Source organism: Strix uralensis, chromosome 4 (genome assembly GCF_047716275.1).
Source record: "Strix uralensis isolate ZFMK-TIS-50842 chromosome 4, bStrUra1, whole genome shotgun sequence".
NCBI lineage: Eukaryota > Metazoa > Chordata > Aves > Strigiformes > Strigidae > Strix > Strix uralensis.
In genome coordinates, this window is record NC_133975.1 from 115,816,088 (window position 1) to 115,837,096 (window position 21,009).

General features: G+C 39.7%; 1 protein-coding gene across 5 annotated transcripts in view; it reads right to left on the reverse strand.

Moving 5' to 3' along the window:
- Positions 1 to 290: 290 nt before the first annotated feature.
- BTBD7 (BTB domain containing 7) overlaps positions 291 to 21,009 on the reverse strand; it is a 51,429-nt gene continuing 30,710 nt past the window's right edge. For 3 of the 5 annotated variants that reach the window (XM_074868653.1, XM_074868650.1, XM_074868652.1), the window contains 9 exons: positions 14,884 to 15,092; positions 13,487 to 13,562; positions 10,734 to 10,894; positions 10,292 to 10,435; positions 9,943 to 10,056; positions 8,233 to 8,422; positions 4,040 to 4,218; positions 2,924 to 3,352; positions 291 to 1,468 (listed from right to left, as the gene is read on the reverse strand). In XM_074868653.1, coding sequence (XP_074724754.1) covers positions 653 to 1,468; positions 2,924 to 3,352; positions 4,040 to 4,218; positions 8,233 to 8,422; positions 9,943 to 10,056; positions 10,292 to 10,435; positions 10,734 to 10,894; positions 13,487 to 13,562; positions 14,884 to 15,092 — 2,318 coding nt within the window. In that variant the 3' untranslated portion in view covers positions 291 to 652. Of the gene's footprint in view, positions 1,469 to 2,923; positions 3,353 to 4,039; positions 4,219 to 8,232; positions 8,423 to 9,942; positions 10,057 to 10,291; positions 10,436 to 10,733; positions 10,895 to 13,486; positions 13,563 to 14,883; positions 15,093 to 21,009 lie in introns of those variants that run through there. The other 2 variants (XM_074868654.1, XR_012628945.1) reach the window with 2 other exon arrangements.

Genomic DNA, 21,009 nt, shown 5'->3' on the forward strand with positions numbered 1-21,009 from the left:
ATATTATTCTTGAAGTGGGCTTGCTATATAAGGATAAGACCAGCTGCCAGAACTTTTCAAACAAAACATTAAGACTGGATTCTTGCTGTAGCTGTAAAAATCAGGAAGATTTCAGATCTAAATGAACAAAAAAATATAACTGAAAATGTAGTATTTTCATGTGCTGTTCTTTGGAATTCCTATAATTAAAAAATAAATGCATTGTTACTATCTCATAAGAAAATACATTTCATAATGTGCAACCCAATGCACATTGGGAATTGGCAGGTGAAAGGGAAAATGCAAAAGTATGAAAATACAGTCCTTTAAATGTGACAATAAAGTTTAACATATTAGTACAAAACTAATACACTAAAATACAGGTGCAAAAGGCTACCAGGTTGCAGAAAAAAGGTACCAGCTTTTTTTTTTTTTTTTAAAAGGCTTAATTAAATTTGCTCAAAAAATATCCCACAAAATAAAACCAGAAGCAGCATTAAAAACAAACCGGTAACATGCTGTCTCTAATAAAGCAATGTATGTACAAAAGAAGTGAGCGAAGCTGAATTCATCTGCTGGCATGAATGAATTTGTCTGACAGAAGTCAGGCCAAAAATTGCAAAGAAGGGGACGTTTACAACTCTTAGGCACAGAGAAATAGTGGAGGTTGCTTTCATAGGGCAGATTTTTTATACAGGAAGTCTGGTTTGTTTGGAGACCTCCTTCCTCTGCTTACTGCATCTTCCCTTTCCAACTCTGCATTTCTCTGTGCTCCATGTTCCAATGGCTCATCATCTGCCAGTCTCCTGCTGGGTCTCTCTTCTTGCATTTCAGAGGTGTATGCAGAGAGCGAAGGTCTGTTGGAGGTTAGCCCATAGGTTAAATCGGTTTCCATTTTTGTTCTTCCCCTGATGTGAACGGGGCCATTACCAGCATTTTCCTGGGTAGCCAACGCCAAGTCCAGTCGCTGGGGAGGTTGTTCTAAGACATCGAGGTGTATTGGCTCATTCTTTTGTCTATGTTGATGCCCATCTTGGGAGAGCAGGTATTCCCTCCTAGAATCCTCTTGTTTTTTAGGAGATATCTGGGAAGGTAGATAGGCTGACTTTAAGCCACTTGGTGATGCCTTATTGTGGCTATACAAATCTGGGCCAAAATACATGCCTTGTGAAGGCGAAGGACTGTGCCTGTTGGGTGCTGGAGTAGAGGGTCTGCATGCAGCATTAGAGAAGTCATAGAAGTCAGGATATTCCTGCTGATTTTCTCGAGCATCTATTTTTTGCTCTATTGCATGTTTCTTTCGAGAAGTGGGCATGTGTCTGTTCTGAATACATGAAATGTGCTGGGGTGGACCAGGCCCTACCTCTGCAACCGTCTGGCTTAACTCCGTGTCGACCGTGAGCTCTGGTAATCTTCTGTCTTTTAAAGACATTGCTGACACACCCATTGCGATATCTGGCATCAGTTCATTTAGCAAAGGCTGAGTACACTGGAAAAGAAAAAGAAATTGGTCCAGGGAAACAAAGCAAAAGCTAAACACAAACTGTATTTAGGACAGTTTCTGTGATTCAAAATGGCACTTTCCTAATCTACCTTTGCCTAGACCAACCTCAGCCTGCAAGTTTCCTACACTGTTTAAAAACCACATATATCCTCCTACCTTCACGTTCCTGTTAGCTTAAGACAACTTCTTTCCCTCAGGAAGCTGTTGTGCCGCAATAATAGTTCCTTCTTAAACACATCTTGTCTTGAATATGCAGTAAATGAAAATGTACTGTTAAGTCTCAAAAGGTAAGTCTGCTTTAAGCCACTTGCAATTGTCAGACAAGTCGAGGTACTCAGTGCAGAACTTAACAAATGGTTTGTTACAGTGCAGGCTTCCAGTGCAGGGAAGCCACAAAACATGTATTTCGTCACTACAGATGCAACCCTTCTGCTTGCAATTCATATTTTAAAGTTTATTGCAGGTACACCTATAAGCAATCCTGCAAATTCTAGCAGAAATATTTCAACTGTGAAAAAGATCACTATTTGGTTTTCTTAATGAAGTTAGTACTGATCAAGAGAGAGACATGCTACAAAACCCACCCTTGAACAAACAATGGCAAACAACTCTGATTTGAAGCTATTTTAACCTAAAATATAAAAAGGAGTGCAATATATGTAGGCCAACTGCTAAAGGAAAAAAAAAAATTTAAAAATAAAAATCCATGCTTCTATTCAGAACTCCAGAGCAAATCTGCACCTAAAGAGCAGGTTTCCAGTATGACAACTGTGCACTGAAACAGTTTTTTTCACTGCAGAAATAAATTAAAAAATTCTTTGTTCATCATTTCACCAACTTCAGAAAGCTACGTCTTTGTCCAGTATGTTATAGTTCATTGCTTTCATTGCATCATATTGTAGTTCAGCAACTATAATAATTGTCTTTAAATGCTGTAACAAATCCCTTGATATTTGAATTACCAATTTCTGCTTGCCTATTCATTTTACAATCTTGTTCACAGCTGTAAGGCCTTCACTTTCTCCACAGGTTCCTTTATACACATCTGTCTGTTTACTTCAGGACTACTTACTTGTGAATAGCCAAAATAGCATCACTATTTCTATCCATGAATTATAGCATGCAGTCCACTACTGAAGTTGACTTCTGCTTTGTTTTGATATAGAGCAAACTATTATTTCAGAAGATTTATGAGTCCCACTTGCCCCTCCAAAATGCTCCTGCCCCTGGAACATTCATTCTCCAAGGGATTAGGAAACACCTTTGGGATGCACAATACTGACAGCCAGTTTGATAGAAAATTCTTCCCCTAACCAATGAAGATGCTCTTTTATTTAACAAAGCCAAGTTACTTCATCATAAGAATTCTCTCCAGCCCCCCTCTATAAGCTACTTTGAGTGGCCAGAGACAGGGAGAAGAGGAGAAATCATAATACTTACTACTTGTTTCTCAGCTGCCATGACTGCTGCTGCTGCAGCCACGGTCTGTCTCCCCAGACCTGTAGTGTTAGTGCAATCAGGGGGTGCTGCTTTAACACTGGGCAAGTAGACAGGCGGTGCAGCTTTGGGAGCGGTTCGGGAGTGGAACAGCGAGTGATTACATGGGTAAGAAAAGGAACGCGAGGGATGTTGACTTGGCACCCTTTGTTTCCAGCCCACTTTGAACTGGTTATGAATAGGAGTTGCTGGTGGGTGGTATGGGGGTGGAGGAGGGGGCAATGGTGGATGGAAGGCCACAAAAGAGTCCAGTTCTGTAAACATGGTTTCTGCAGTGGGAGTGCTGTTAACACGACATCGTCCAGACTGTCTCATTGTCAGGAGTGGGCTTTCGTCCCCAAATCGCTCATCAGGAAAGAATTTGTGAGGATTCTGCAAAGGAAAAAGCCAGCATGTAGCAAGACACAGTAGGAAGTCATCTAGAAAAATCTCATAGGCTAACACGCATTGGAACTAGAAATCTGCTGTGCCACCTAAATCCACACTAACACCTGAGGTGATTACAGCTACCAGAGAATAAAGCTTTCTTTTAAAAACAAGACAAGAAGCATCATATTCACTGTGTGATTAAGTTGACCAATAAATGCATTTTTGCTTTAACAGCAGTATACAAGCGTAAGTGGGATTTCCAGTTTCCCAGACCTGATACGTACTGTGCAGCTCTACTGTATTACTCCGGACTTTTCTCCCTGATTCAAGAATAAATCATAATCTAGATTTCTAGTTATGGTTTGACTATTCTCATCACCTGCCTCTTTGGCAGATTTTTTTTGTCCCCAAAATCTGTGGCAGTAAGAGCACCCTGAATGGCAACAGCTCTTGAGAAAAATATTTACACATTGCACTTACACATTTATAAAAATCACATACATCAAATGCAACAGTCTCACTGTCATTTGCACCTAGACAGTTCTGACGTTATGCAGACATTTCAAAGCATTTTTGCACCTGCATGTGCACACACAAAGTAGGTCTCTTATTGCAGATTACACATTCAAGTCGATTCACAAGCAGAACAGAATCAAAGCATCTGTGGTCTTATACAACATTTTTTCATACCTGCAAAAGCTCAGCAGCAGCATCAGAAAGTCCGAATTCCCGCAGCACACGAATCTGAATCTCATAACTGACTGTGGCACCTTCTCCACAATTAAGAGCATATGCTCTTTGCACCTGCTCAGTATGACGCAGCTCCTGCAGCCGTTTGATCATCTCTTTTACAACGAGGAGATTGGGAACTGGAGGGGTAACAGAACGGAATGGGGATAATAGACATTACTCTTTGAACTGTGAGACAGTAAGTTGGATTGCAATAGTTAGATTTAATCCTGAAGGGAAAAAAAAAAATCTAACACCAGGCTGACTTGACTTTTTTTTTTTTTTTAAGCAGCATTCTGCCAAGAACAGTTCGACTTACACATGTTCCTTGGAGCATCATTAAGCCACATGGAATAACACACATATCATACAAATGGTAAAGACATATGCCATTTTTCCAGCTTCTGCTAGAATGAGCCACAAATACAGCCTTCTTTGTAAATCCCTTATGATGCAGGAATTTCATGATTTGAGGTGGGGGCAGGATATCTTAAATAACAACTAAATGTTCCCTCATGAATTCTACAGGCCAAGAACTCATTGATTTTTTCTGGCATGCACTTCATAATTCTAGTGGAATTCTATAATCACAAGACCATAATACGAGTATGTAACTACAGAAAGAGCATTCTAAAAAAATTACACAAACTGTAAGCCAACATAAACCTGTTAAAATTATGTTGTTTTATGCAGTCATATTGAAATAATTTTAAAAAAACCTTTCCAAAAGGAAATCATGTATAATTTGGGGTATTTATCCTGTTGCAGAACTTTCTCATGCCACTTCTTGATGCTGTTTGACAGTGAACGGTATTTCTCTGTGGTCTTTCTGTCCTCAGGAAAATGTGCATAAGAGAAGACAAATCCAGATCTCTGAATACGTTAAGTCCTGGCATCTGATCCTTTATCAGCTTCACAAGTGTTATATATTACCATGACCAGATGTCCATAATGAAAGCTCATAAAAATTAAATGGATCAGACAGCAAGAACAGTGTGAAAAGGCATTTGCATTACAGAGAAGAAAACCCAACACCATGCAATTACAACTGGTCCCAATTTCACAAAGTTTACATTGGTACATGAAGGGTAAGTGTAAGTAGTGCAAAATATTCCCCCCTGCCCACTAAGTTCCTGTACTAGGAAAATTTAAAAAAAAAAAAAAAAAAAAATCAATTTTATCCACAAGGCCTGGAAGTAAGTCCTCCATGCTACCCTCCACACAGTTCAACTGTTCTGAAAAATCCTGGTTTAGCAGCCAGATGTTTAGCTACAACCCACATTTTGCTAACACTGAAAAAAAGGATTTTAGAGAAGTTCTCCGAAGTAGGAGGCATAAAAATAATCTAAGTTTTTCATTAAGAAGCTATCTTCTCAAACTCAGGTTTTTTGTTTTTTTACTATTATTCATGTAAAACACATGGAAGAGAGATTACGTATATAAAAAAATACAGTTCTGTCAAGTCAGTTGCAGGATTTTTAATTCAAACTGAAACTGGAAAATACCCAAGGAAACCCAGTTACCTGCAGACTCTAGCCTCAAAGTAGAACAGACCTCAGCAGAGGTTGAACTCATTTTACAACAGCCCTGCAAGAAGAGCACTAAGACATGCTGCCAATAGCATTTATGCAAATACAGTCCACGGGCAGTGGGTACAAGGAAAATGCAAGTGACAGATGGAGAACACCTAAGCCATAAAGTAAACCCTGTTCTAAGAGCCCTGCCTAAGGGGCATGGAGGCGATGTTGCCTAGCTCTCCCTCTGGCAGTTACTCTGCTCCATCTGTGCTTTGGGATGGATTCCTGTAGAAGTTATGGGTTTGGTACATGCCTGAACCTGCTCAAATTAACTGGGCTCCATCTACCCTTCTGAGCACAAGGCACTGGGCAAAACAATCAATTCTTTTGCCTAATTACAGAACTAAGCAAAGCAGGCAGTTACCAGGACACAATACCTGTCCTCCAACTAGCGGCCAGGCTCCGAGTTCATATCCAAGCTCAAATCAAAGGGCTGGCAGTAATTCCTACACTGTAGAGAACCAAGCTGTAGTGGAGTTTCAGACTGGGTAAGATGTCTCATGCTTGCCAACAGAGCCAGATTTTTTTTCAGAACACGAGAACTTTTGCAAAACATTGGAGACCTTTGAGAACCCATTTAATTTCTCAATTTCTTTGGAAATGAAGATCGAGCAAGGTGTTATCAAAGTCACACCTTATGATGAAATACTTTACATTCAATTCATGGTGAGTATATTAATGCTTTTCTGTAGAGGGGGGAAAAAGTTCGAGTACTGTAATGTACTGCTGAGATGCCACAGCTGTGAATTTCTAACCAAACAATTAATACTTCCATCAAATTACAGAAGTTTTCAGAAGCTCCTTTTAGGCTTTATCAAGTCTCTTCCCAAATCACAAGAAACAAATACATCAAAACTATTCCACAAACCTTTCTAGAAAACTTACTGCAGTGTTTAACTAAACAGTGTTTCAAATCTTCCTAACACCTCAACTTAAATTCTCTTGCAGCAATTTAAACTTACTGTTTTTGTCCTGGCTCTAGCATCTGTAAGCATAGTTTATCTATTTCCTTTCAACATAGTTGACTGAAGGGAAACGTAACTGATATACGAAGAGCTTATAAAATGGTAAGCAGGGAGCGGTGGAGGGAAGATGACTTTCCTTGGTGGCATGTCTTCTTTATTGCTTTTCTACAGACTCCCAAACTGATCCATATCTACTGAAATATGGTACTTTGATCTAAAAATGGATGCCAAAAGTTTATGCAAGTTTAATGAAGGACTGCATAAGCTCATGGATTAAAAGTGCATTTAAAATTACTAACTGCACAGAAACACTATGCACCACAGGACATCTCTGACCTGCAAATGGTAGAAGAGCACACATAATTTTACAGGCAATTATTTTATGTGCTTTTACTGCTACACTTTCCTTATGCACTCACTTCTGGCAACTGCTGGAATAAGGATACCAGACTAGACAGACAAATCCTTGACCTGACCCAGTATGGCTGTTTAAAGGGCTAAACACAATGCTCCACCTGAGACCAAATTACTTCACATGGCTTGTGGCACATTTGGTTTTGTATTTTAGCATGACAGTTGCTCATTATGGAATTCTATAATGTTGACTTTCAAGTTTTTCTCCACAGAGCTTTCTTCAGCCATCCTGTATGCTCACAGCTGGCTACACCTACATAAGCACGTTTCCCACTTTCTTCACTGAATTTAAATTTAATCTTGGCCATTTCGCTATCTAATCCTGCCCTCCAAAACATCCACTGACCCTCCCAACTTGTCATCAGCTATAAGTTTTGCCAGTGTATTCTATATGCACACTGAGTGTTAAATGGGACAGGGGAAAGGTGGGAAGAACTAGATGCTTTGGGAATCCCACCAGATACGTTCTTCCAGTTTGACACCAAAAGATCAAATGCATAAATGACAAAATATGTTACAGGAGTTTTATGACTATATTTCCCTGGCTTGCCTATGGGGAATGTCACACCAAGTATCCTGAAGTCAAGACAGACCGTATCTACTCCCACCTATGAAAACTTACTCTGCCACACAAGGAATGAAAGCTGGTTTGTGTTCAAAAGCTGAAGTGGATTTCATAAACTGAAGAAAAGTGTGAGTTGACTGCCTACTTCCAATATTTTTCTGGCAAACTGAGTTAGGCTGACTGCCCTACAAGTTATGCTCCCCTGATTTTGTTTTTAAAAGAAATCAGTATTTTGCCATTTTACAGCCTTCTGGATCTCACCCATCTTGGACAACTGTTCATAGAAAACAGAGAACCACTCTGAGAACAGAGAGCCAGGCTTCAACAAGTGTTCTACAGTTAATTTTAACCAGTCCAAGGTTTTTCAAAATGCTCAGCTGAAGCAGGTTAAAATACCAGTAGCTTATTTTCTAACTATTTACTATGGCATCCAAAAATAGTTAATGTCTTCAGAGTAGACTAAAGCAAAAGGGACTACTGCTGGGTGGGAAGAAGCCCAAATGGTGCAGTACCTTGGAGAGTATCCAAGGAAATGATAATATTCAGTCATTCACATTCACTCTCCCCAGCCCCAAGCCCCCCTATCCACTCACACGAGAGTAATCGGCATTGCAAGTGATCTCGCAGCCTTACCTGGGATCTCATTGGCTATAACTGAAGGAGGACTGGACTGGTTAGTGCTAACTTGCTGGTGGGTAATCATATGACAGCACTGCGGGACCGCGTTGTTCACCATGTAAAGGGTGTCGGGCACATTGGACATTCGGACCATCCGCAAACGAACGAGATCGGTTTGTTCCACCATCATCTCATCCAGTACTGACTGCAACGACAGCCATTAGAGCCCTCGTGAAGGCACTGCATACACATACCCACCAGGACCTGCTGCAAACGCAGTCTCGAGGACACAAGTCTAGCAATGCCTAAACCATAACTTTTCCAGGTCCCAAATAGTATTTGGCTTTTCCACAGCATTCTCTATTCCATTTTTCAGTCATGATCAGAGCTGAGTTTCAGATCTAAGAGCAGGCAGGTGAATAAAGTTTGGGAAGGTTGCTTTGTTTATTTTATACCTGTCAGATTAGAATTAACCTTCTCGAGGCCAGACCTTCTGGGCTCTGCCTCAGACAATTACTGCCTACAGGTCTCAACTCTCTGTGCTGCTGAGTAGAAGGCACTAGTCTGAAAATGAAACATGTTTCCTTTCAGATGTCTTAAAGAATAGAAAGGGATTTATGCATACCCTTTTAAGATTCTCATTTAATGTTAAATGGATTTATTTAAAAAAAATGGGAGGCTAACAGGGGAGTAAAAAAAATAATCAGAAATCACTCATCCTCAAGTTTTGCATTTCACAATAATTAAACAATGAATAGGAGTATAGTTAGCAGATAATGAGAGTCCTCCCTCTAAGGTTAAACAGCTAACGATGCTTTTAAAAATATTAACAGCATAATATGAAACTAATAGAAACAAATAGGAATCCTGACAGGGAGGAAAAAAATTTAGAATGCACTTTTTACTGTAAGATTACTACTAAAGCACTCCCACATCAAGTACCTGAAAACTAAGAGAGTCAAAGTTTTTATCACGTTCTTTAACACATTTTTGTTAAGTTTTAACAATCCAAGATACAAAGACAAAATTTTAACTGGCTAGTCTCGCTTTGCTGCTTCAGTGCCACCTGGTGCTCTCTAACCTTTGTGCCCAAAATGCAAAGTAGTTTTATTTCTCCCCTCCCCTCAAAGAGGATGTCAACAACTTATACCCTTAGAAAATATTTTCTTTCTTAGGCACAGGGCAAAGCTCTGAATTCACCAGAGTAGCAGTCAGAGTTTGTAGGCGATGCGGATGTGCACAGCTTCACTTAATCCTCTTGTTCTGCAGTCAGCTGCACTGCTGGGACTCACAAGCTCTAGACTTAAGTCAGAGCTGTCTTAAGTGGTAGCATTAGTAAGCGACCTACAAGGCTCCCATTCTGTTAAACAGAAGATGGCACGTTCCTGCCCCACAGAGCCATCTCCACCCTGCCACCAAACATCACCATCAGAGATGCTACAAGATCTTCAGTTTGACAGTCCTCATGCAAGATATTAAATAGGGAAGCTGCTGCCTGAGTGGGACACAAAGGACTTCAGTCAAATTGGACACAAGATATTCCATTTTGCGGAGGATCAAAAGAGTTTTGTATGTGTTCTGATTCAAACAAGAAGATGAAATATCAGAGTCCTCTGCCGAGTGGAATAGTAGTTCTCCACCCAGCTCTAGTGGGAGCTGGGGAGCCTGAAAGACCTGGCACAAAGGTTGCTGACTAGCTGCAAACTGGGACTCTCAGGCTCTCACCTTGCCATCCGCCTGCCAGGAGGGCTGCCGAGGAGCTGGGCCGGCAAACTGGCTGGAAACCAGGGAGGTTTCCCTCAGAACGCTGCTTTGTTTCCGGTGGAATTTCATCAAGATCTGTCTCGCAAACATTTCAATTTCGACAAAAAAAAATTTTGTTGAAATTTTTCTGACCAGTTCTAGAGACTTGAGCCTGATGATCAATCTTGTAAGTCTTGTTAAATTGAAAATGTTAGTATTTTAGGCCAGTACATGCAAAGAGAGACAAAACATACCAAAAATCTTTCCCTGTTTACAGAACCCCCTGATGACTCCAATTTAACAATAGTCAAGTGTTGTTAATGATTATTACCTTAGCCTCCTCCACATATGGTGAGAACAGTCTTGGCCGCACATATATTCCAGCATTTTTTTGTCGCAGCCAGGCATTTGACTTTCCACCTTCTGATGTTGGTAGCATGTCTGAAGGAGGAGTACTAATCAGGCCCCTCTTCATCTTTAAGAATCAAGAAAGAGTTTTATGGTTTTTTTAAATATAAATATGGGAAAACCTTGCAAGAAATGCATTTCTTACACTGAATCCTTACACCACTGATTTTTCTTTAGCCTTCTGATAGATCTAAAGAACAGAAAAATTCACCAGAAAAAGAGTTATACATGCATTACTCTGAGCGATAACATTTTAGGAGCTAATCCTTAAAAAAACCCCCAACAAATCAAACCAAACCTGAACATTGTAGAATCTGAAGTACAAAGAACCCAGAGATAGTATTTGTATGAGACTACTGACTTACCGCATCACTCAGTACTTCACTATTCATGGGTAAGATGTGCTCAATGCGGACAAAAGGTAAAAGTGGAGACAGGATCTCTCTCAGCTCCTCAATGTCAAGATCTCTCCTCTTCACACCTCTTTTGTTCACACTGTGAGCAGTACCACTGAGTAAATTAGGCTCTGTGGGAAGGAATAAGAAATACTAAGTTTACATCAAAAAGTTTAAATAGGAAAGCGGGAGTTACAAGGCTTATAGGAAGTTATAGAAGAGGAAAGAAAATTCTAATTTTAAGTCAACAGTGCTTATCAGCATTGTTCCACAAAACTATTTCATAATCTGCTATGAAGCACTGTCCTGGTTTAACCAGGATAGGGTTAAGTTTCCCCAGCAGTGGGGGGGAGCTCTAGCCGGGTTATTCAGATACCATGCGGATGTCACATCCTGGCAGGTCACATTTTCCTGGCGCGGAGCGCGGTGCACTCGTGGTTTTGTACATCGTGCTTCAAACTGCTGTATTTGGTAGCTATTTTGCTCTGTTCATTGCTATCACTATTACTGTTATTGTTATTGCTGTTGTTTGTTGTGTTGCTATTGCATTATTGTATTAAACCTTTCCTTATTTCAGTCTTGGGGCTTTGTATTTCACTCCCTTTGTGGGGGAGGGGCAGCGGCCGCGTGGTCTCAGACCCCGGCAGGGGCTAAACCACCAGAAGCACCCATACAGACATGTTCCGTTTATACAAGCATGGGTCATTTGCACAGCTGTCAGTTTCAAACTGTAAGCCAGGGAGAAAATACAAAAATAGTGTTTGGGGTAGATGTTTATAAGGCTCTACCAAGAGCTATGCTATGAAAACATCTGTGTCTCCCTGCTAGCAGTTTCCCCAAGGACTCTCTCCTGCAGGTCCTCTCCCTTTCCCCAGCAGTTATCAGACTTTTCTTCTTCAAATTAAGGCTTAAGAGTCCACTGGGATAAATTATTCTAGCCTCCTTGTGTAACCCACCTTACTGACAACTGTGTCAGACCCATTCAAATTCCTCTCATGGTCACAAAATACCTATTCATGCCAGGAGTGCGTATCTTCCTAGAGATTGCAAGATGACAACGTATGACACTCAGGTCATTCTCCCTCCCCAGTTAACCACCTGCACCTGCATTTTAGGTATTGTGCCCAACCTGAATTTGACTAGCTTCACTCTGAGGAAACCTGTCAAACAGAGCCATCCTCCCTTCAGATCAGGCAGCTCAAGTTTAGGCCACAGCCCATTAAAATTTCTAATGCTTTCTGGTATTTGATTGACACTGTCACATATTCAGAGCTGCAAAAATCAGGAACATCACTGAGGAATTTAGACCAAATTACTAGACTAAATTTGGCCCTAATCTGACAGAATTTGCCGTAGCTCTTATTTCTGCTTTTGCTTATGTTATCTGATGACCCCAAAAAAGAGAACTGAGCTGTTTACTTAATGAACACCACAGACCAGGAAGCCACAAAATTACTTCTAATGAGCAGTTTCTCCCCCAGTTCAGGGCTGTTACTGTTTTTCTGGCTCCGTTACATTCCAATGTGCCTTAAGACAAACACTTAGAAAACCTTGTTTTGAAGACAGAAGGTTAATACTTGGGTCACTAAAAGAATATACTTTAACTGACTTTTTGTTGCATTTCATACAACATGTTCATGACAAAGCAGTTGTACCGCAAGCCATAACAGTGGATTTCAAAAACATGGCCAGCCCTCCAAGGACAGTAGCCACACTAGCACTGCTGTTTTCACACAGGCAGGTTCTCTTCCCTTTCTGTTCTTCTTGTTGTACTATGATTGACACTTTGTGGTGGGGATGAACTAGAAGCTACTTACATTTATTTGGGAAATATATATTTAAACTACTTCCCACAGCCAATACATGTGAGATTGCCCTTGAAGTTACCACTGTAGCAATAATATGCATCTGAGCTAATAAAAACACATTTACATATACTTTAGGAAAAACACTGATGCCACTTGATGGCTTGTTCCTCACTACCACAGATTTGTGTGGGAGAAACATACTCAAACTGAAGTGAAAGGTTGACACAGTAAACTAAGAATAAGACTACTGTGAGAAGCCTTCACGAGCACAGAAAAGTAACAGATACTGCAGGGGTTTTTTATTTGATGAATTAGTAGCGAGAAAAATAATTCTGAGACAACAGGAAATCAACTAGACTTAAAAATTTGAATTTTCGATAGATTGAAAAGACCTCTAGAAGTTTCATCCAGCCACAACCACCGCCCTCTCCCCACACCTCCCCAGGCAGTGCAGAGCAGGTTGCCCATGACTACATCCAGTTGGGCTTTGAATACCTCCAAGGATGGAGGCCTCATGGCTATTCTGGGCAACCTGTTCCAGCGTCTGATCATATTCAGTTTCTTGTGTTTAAACAGAATTTCCTGTATTTCAGTTAATGCCTCATGGCCTTTCATCCTATCCTGGATGCAAAGAGAAGAGTGTGGCTCTATTTTCTCTGCTTCCTGCCATTAGATATTTATAGTATCTGCTAAGATCCCCCCTAAGCCTTTTCTTCTTGAGGCTAAAAAACCCAAGCTCCCTCAGAATGCCCACATTCTCATTTTTTAGAGAACAAAAGCTGCATTTGTTTAGTTTTGACCATACTATGAACAAAGTAGATTAGTTTTCCTTAAGTTACAGATTACCCACAAAAAAGAACTTCCATGCATTTTGGTTTATTCGGTTTAATACTGTGTGGTTTAAAGGATCTTTACCTCGATCTGCTATTCTCTTCATCAACTGGTGTTCTCCCCATTTAATCAGATATTTAAGAATATCTTGTTCACTTGCCTGGTAGAAAGAGAAGGTCAGCAATCTGTATATGCTTAGTTTAATGTCACACACACAAAAAATTACATACAGAGGGCTTTTACAGCTATAAAGAAACACAACTATACCAAGAACAAGGTATTTATACTTTATGATCTGCTATACCACTTCCTCCAAATATTTTAAGGTAGTACTACTGGTACATCACCACCATGATTTCTAGATTCATGTCACTTACTGAATGCCTCAGAAAAGGAAGAAGTTTTCTACAGAAGGAAAAAATTTGTCTAGCATAAAAACTTACAGGTATTAAATTTGAATGATGAAAGTTAATTAAAAGGGGCAGTTCTAACACTGGGTGTTTTGATCTGTTGTTCAACATTACAAGTTCAGCATCTGCACAGCCTGGACAGCTATGAAAAGTGATCAACTAAATTATAATCTCGGTGAAGAGAAAGATTTTCAGTAATACCATAAACAAAACAACTTTTCTTTGTTCATACTTATATACACGTGCTAACCACTCAGTATTTTCAGAGGAAGAAATCATGGACTGAAAAATTGAAGTAGCAAACTTAGTCATACACACTCTCGTGGAAGATCAACAGCATTGTTACTATAATTACTGAAGTGTTTGAAATAAACAAAACTTTTTTTAAAAAAATCACTTTAATCTCTAACACTTTATGCTTTAAAGAACATAAGACTGGGACGAATACAATTAAAAATAATAATCCAGTCATCTTTAAGCTACAAAAAGGCTGGTGATCATTATACAGGTATCTCCCCTGAAGAGAAATGGCAGCAAAAATCCACAGGCTTCCTCTTAGTCAGTATGGTTTCCTCTCCCTAAAAATCACAGTCACTGAAGTCACAAAAAAAAAAAGAAATTCTGCAATACTTGTCAGCAAAGGTATTTTTATGTCTCCCCCCAAAAAATAAATGAAACATTCTGAACAATTACGAGTTTATTAGCTCCCACTGCCCCCAACTAGGATGTACATTGTTACAGCAAAACTACTACCACCACCACATCATTTTATAAAACACTTAAATATGCAAGGCAAACGTTAGGTTCAGAAATGCTTTGTTTAAAATAATTTGCAGCCATTTCTAAACTATTATTAGGCTTCTAGCATACCAGTTTGGGTTGTGTTACAAGCCAAGAACAAAATAGGTTTTTTAATCACTACTTCAGTTTCACTTTTTACATTTCATGAAAGGAATGCTTGGTGTGCTTACAGACCCAATCTTGCCTACAATTCAAAATGAGCTACTCCTAGCAATGGTATAATGTATCCTGCTTCAAGCAGGACCAGCTGTATTCTGCATTGCAGGTTACCTGCAAATAGTCAGACTGAATAGCTGTGAGCAGGTGGTCCTTGCTGAGTTCATAGAAGACATCTGAAGTCATGACCTGGGTAAACTCCTCACAGAGGAAATGTAGCGCTTGACGATGTACCCACTTGGAACCGTACGGCTGAGAGCTCCACTTCAGAATGGCAATTAAGGTGTCTAGTGAGATGCTCTCAGCAATAATATCTTCACAGCCTAGGAAATAAAAGCAAAAATCAGTGATGTCGTTACAGATGTCGTATACAGAGTTATATGACGCCCAATGACAGTAAAACCAGAAGTGCCCTATAGACCAAGGTTGCAAATGGGGTTAAATGCTGACTGAAACTATAGTAATTTTAATTGTGGTTTAGGATTCCAACTATACAGACACTTACGTTTTAAAGGCACGTGAAACATCATGTCTGCTGGCGTGCCTGGATGAACAACTGGAAAGCTAGTTCAGCCCTACTAGATCCTCCTTCGGTTAATATACATTATCTGACTGTTTAACACATTTTAAAGTTGCAGATTTGAATCTGAGTCACTATTGTTTGCAGCAGATTAATAGAAGCCTATAAACCGCAACAGAGGTGCGATTTTTGTCTGTATCACTTCGTACATGGACCCTCCTGAGACAGAGCATGCAGAGGAGCGCAAAAGCTGTGACATATTGTTGGTACTCAGCTGCTCAGCACAGAATGAGGGCAGCAAAGCCTCATTTTCTGACTCACAGAGAAGGCAGGAAGCAGCGGTTACTTGCTCTAGGCCACCATCCTGGCCTCACAGAGGGTGCCAGGACAGGGAACACCTCTGATAGGGAAGCAGAAAGTGAAGCATCCAAGAGGCAGGTTTTCTGACTCGTGGTGAGTCTGCTACAGTTTCTTCGTACCCACTGCTGCATTAGGATTTACTCTTTCACAGAGTACATGTCTTCTGAGGAAGAGATGGGATATTTAAGTCTCCTGAAGGGAGATGGAGCAGATTTCAAATAAATGAGGGGAGACAAACTGTGAGAGGGCTGAAGACATGGGCACTTGGGGTTATCAAGTTAAGACTGATGGTACCACGATGTTGATAACTTGAAGTCTCCAACAGCACTTTGCTTTCATTTGTACATCTGGTTTACATATATAGAATACTATTTCTATTTGTACTACAAGATAGTAATTTAAAGAAAAAAAATCCTATTCTAGAATTATACATTCCAGTCTCAACCCACTACAGCCACAAAATTACAGCTGTGCTTATGCCAATGAGGGGTCCCCGGACAGTTCAGAGCAGAATGCTTACACTGCAATTATTTTACTTTTTATACATCATCATTTTTCTCTCAGTTTCAAGGATATTTAAAAACTAATTTTGCCAGTTGTTTAGAGAACTTTATCTTGTTACTGAACTCTTGGACTAAGCTGAGTAAGAAAGCGTTTAGCACAGTAATCTTAACATTTGTCAAGACAAAGATCAAAGAGGCTGTCCTGATGCTACATGTTTTTGAACTGGTTGCATACATGTAAGACACTAGCAGCAATTAATAGAATTAAAAGAAAATCTTACTTTTCTACATAGGCCAACATACAGAATATAAGCATTGATTCCATTTCTGTTGCAACTAATAATGTGAAGGGTAAGTTATTAAGGAGTACACAGTAACAAGTGAACATGCTACTTCAGGTAGAAGGGTATCTGTCAAAGGAACTACTACTTAGGAGCAAAGTCACTGAAAAGGGAAACTTAAAACAGTAAGGTAAAGAAGAAGGTACTAGAAAGCAACAGTTTAAACACAACACAGGTTATAAATTTACATGTCTTATTAAACACACACATTTCTACTTAATACTATAAAAAAGCCAGCATGTTAATTATGAGAACAATATTCCGCCATAAAAATTTTCTAAACTTAAGTATTAAAAAAAAATACAGTCAGTGCTCAGTGAGAACATTTGCAGCAATCTCCAGGAGTATGTCTGAATGTATACGTAGGTTTAGAAACAATTTTTATTTATTTTCTATAGGAATTTATGGGAATGGTTGTCCCCCCAACAGCTTTAAATTTTATACCAGTTCATACTTAAACTTTCAGCAAGCACTTGGATGATTTGTTTTTCACATGCTTGATTCACCTGAGAGAAGAAAGACTATATCAGTGCAGCCACTGACAGAAGGGCTAGCAAAAGCATACAGGTTTTTAAACGATGCGTTAAAGGCAGCATTACGCTGTTTATCTCAAGTTAGACTCTCCATTTGCTTATGACAAGCAGGTAAGTCTTGATTCATGTTTCAACGCACCTGCTTTGTCCTTTACCACTACTGAAGTAATATGACACTTCTTAGAGCTACCTATTACCATTAGGTTACATATTGTTACTACTACTACAAGTAAGAACAGATGCCTTACTATAGATACTGACCTCTAAACTGCATGGTGAGGACTAAAGTGAGCAGCGAACATGCAGCAAAGATTGGTTGGAGGCTCTTGGAACATCAGCCTGATCACTGCTGGTACAGATCAGAGCAGAGGATGAGAACTGCTCTGAAACACACTCCTTGGCTTTTGGTACAGGTTAGAGAAACTGCCCCCTCTAGATGGAGGAATTCCCAGAAGCCTGAAGGATAAACCTCACTCTAAAGTCTTAAAAGAATTCTAGTTAAGAATCTGAAAAAGTGTTTAAAAAACTCAAACCCTACCTTAAAAAAAGCTCAAAATACTTCACCGGATCTTAGAAATATGAGTAAATTAAGTCTGAAGCTTTCCACTTCAGGATCCATTTTTACCGACATAGTTAACAACTGACACTGTATTTAACTTTGCTGTATGAATCCCCCTTATCTTCCCTTTTGGGGCTCAAAAAAGGAGAATGTTAAGTTAGCAGCAAACCTGGTACGGCAAATGAAAGCTAACCATGACTAGCTGCAGTATGCTTAAAAGAGGAGTTTGCTTCCCTGGGTAAGAAACACCGTTGTTCCAAACAGTTCTTTAGGGTCATCTGTTGTGTTGCACTAAGTCTTGCCCTGCTAAATCCCAACACAACTTTGTACATGCAATTATTCTGTTTGCATGCAAGCTGACTTCAGCAGATGATTACATCCCCCTGAAGTCTCAAGATTACACATAAGGACTGCTCCATTTCAAAGGCAGTATGTAAACCCACTCACTGAAATCAGTCACAAGGAAACTCAAACTGTAGGAGCAGAGACTTATTGCAAAGTGAATGACGTTCACGGTATTTCATCTAACATTTATTTTTTAAACAATAAAGATACCTGACCCCTACAAAGACAGAAAACTACATTTCTGTAGGAAATGCAGTTCCAAAGATCCAAGCAACACTGATTTATAGAAAGAGAGCATCAGCTCAGACCCAATTCTTTTGTCAAGTCCAAATATTGCACAACTACTCATTTAGGATGCCTAGCAAATGAAACAGTACTTTTCCCAACTAGTTTTAGCAATGTGTCAGAACTGCAGGATTATTAAACGTATTTCTTCCAAAGTAAGCATAAGGTAATAATTAAAGTGTTTTCTGAGCATCTAAATAAATTGGGGCAACCCAATTCTAGCTGTGGAAGGAATCCTATTTCTTTTCTTCTTTGGCACAAGTCTTTTTTTTGCTTTAACAATCAGCCACTTGACAAAAAAAAAAAAAATGCAGTCACCTAATAGCCACAATATTGTTCTTCACAGTGAAATAGAGCATTTTTCTCCTACAAATACTATTTTACAATATTCAGGCAGCAACTGCCTTTCCTAGATCCATTTGCAGTGCCCCAAAGTGCTCTACCACAAGCTTCTGTGACCACTGGTATCTTTCAGAGATTCAACTTAAGAGTCTAAAGAAGTGAGATGACTATCACATTTTGGACAAATGAGGCTATTCCATGCACTCCTTTTGCTGGATACCAATAGGTCCTGCCTACAAACATGTCCTTTCTGCTTCCCCAGTTCTCTCTCAAACGCAGTTTCACAGTCCTTCCAAACAGAAATAGCTTAAGGCCATGTTTGGCATGCTAGCTAGTAGCTTGGGATCTTATCAAGACAGTTGACAGACCTACTAAAGACAAATTAAGCGCCTTCAACAGTTAGCAAAAGTGGAATTAATCAGAGTTTTTACTACAAAATTGTTAGTTTGATTTAACCCATTCTGTGGTAGAAACCTTTCCCTTAAACTTATGCAAACCAGTGGAACCAAGAAAAAAAGAGCAAGAATTCATCTTGACACTGAACTGGAGTCTAGAAGCTGTGTTTTCTTAAATTTGTCACGTTAGGGGAGACCATGCTGGCAATCAGGAACCATACTTTTTGAATGTAGTGGCATGTAGAGGACAGTTCAGAGGCATGACCTGTAGCTAGTCTGGACTGCAACATGTTTGGAAGTTCCAAAGATACTTGTCTCACCCATCCATGAGCACCCTTGCTGCTCTAACCAAGCTTCTGACAGGAAGAGAAAGGAAGAAAGGAAGACAACATTTGTTCAGCCTCTTTCCCACGTCTTAGAGACCCAAAGCTGCAAACATGTCCTGTACTTGCTAAGGATTCTTTAGGAGGCAGCCCACACTCACAGGCTGTGGGAGCAGTCAAGGAAGCTAACCCCCTTGTATAGTGGTGTTAAACCAGATTGTTACCTTCCTACACTAAACATCTCCTGATCTTCTGTCACACTGGTGCTTGCGTAGCCCTCCAATGACTTAGTCAACTAATTTCTGTCAATCCTGCTTCCAGCAACATTAGATCCCCAATAGCACAAACCCTACTGCTAGCATAGAGAACAGAAACAAAGGAGACTAATGCAAGAGGCAGGGCAGCACTACACTTCTGACAGTCAAATATCTGTGTCAGATTCAAGTTTCTCATACAACTTGAGACATGGCAATAGAAATTTAGGTTCTCCACAGCTGTAGGCAAAATATCAGTTACAAATACAGTAAGAGCAAGTCTGAAGACTTACATCACACAAACCAGACTACATCTTTCTAACTGGTTATCACATAAGCAGTAACTGCAACATCCCCTACTTTCCTATAACTGTATTGTGAACAAGTGATCTCACTCAACATCCATCTTCTGGATGTAGGCTGTCTTTCCAAGTTTATTAACATTTATTGCCTCCTGGAAGCACCGTATTCTCTGTCTTAAAGGATTGCTACAGATTTCTACTGTCTTGAAGTGCTTTTCTTCTCCATCTCCTCCCTGAATTGTTTAAAAAAAAAAAGTCTTTAAAAGGAGATTAAGTTAACTATTAACTGATGCCAAGCCTGTAACTTGCAGGTGCATTATTTTCCACATTTTAGAACACTGAAGCACACAAGTTTTGGTTATGTGAAGGTACAAAACTATGAGAACGTTTTGCAGAAAAGATCTACATAGCACTGGAGATAAAGGGCTCAACAGGCATTAGCGGTCAACACTGCTGAAGTCTATTGCTAAGCTCAGTACCTCTTTTGAGCTATTTTTAATCCCTTCCTGATTGTTCTAAGCACAAAAATTTAAAACATTCATGTACTCCCATCCTTGAAAGGCTGAATTCAGAGTATGCATATTATGGCACTGTTAAAGTATGTAGTGGTTTTTGTTTTATTCAAATACAAAGCTGATGACTTTATAGCACTTCAGATTAACTGTTAAAGCAAAAATAAAATATGATCTGAAGGTTAGGTCAGGCAGCATTTTGTGTTATGCTAACCATCCTTCCACAGTGAAAACTCGTAAGTTACATCGAATCCAATACAGCATATTAGCCAGCCATTTGAAATATTAAATTAGGGAGCAGACAAAAACAATGCAACTTGAGTTATTTAAAAATATTTTAATTTACAGTATGGCAGTTATAAAGCTGTTAAACATTCTAAGATATTAACAGCTGGATTTCTGAAGTTGTAAGTTTAGCCAGAAACATAAGCTAATTGTTACATGTTTAAAGCATTCGGTATTTGTGGCAAAAGCTCTTTAATTTTTTCTCTCCCAAACAATGAAAATTAATTTACTCTTCTGTTCCTGCCACATGCAAAATGCATTCATTTAGGAAGTCTGAAATCTGCACCTACGTCTTTGGCTTCCTGCAGCCATCAGTTGATAATGGCCCTTGCCTGGGCTTCAGCATGCCTTACCAAGTACGTTCAGCGGCAGCAGGCAGCA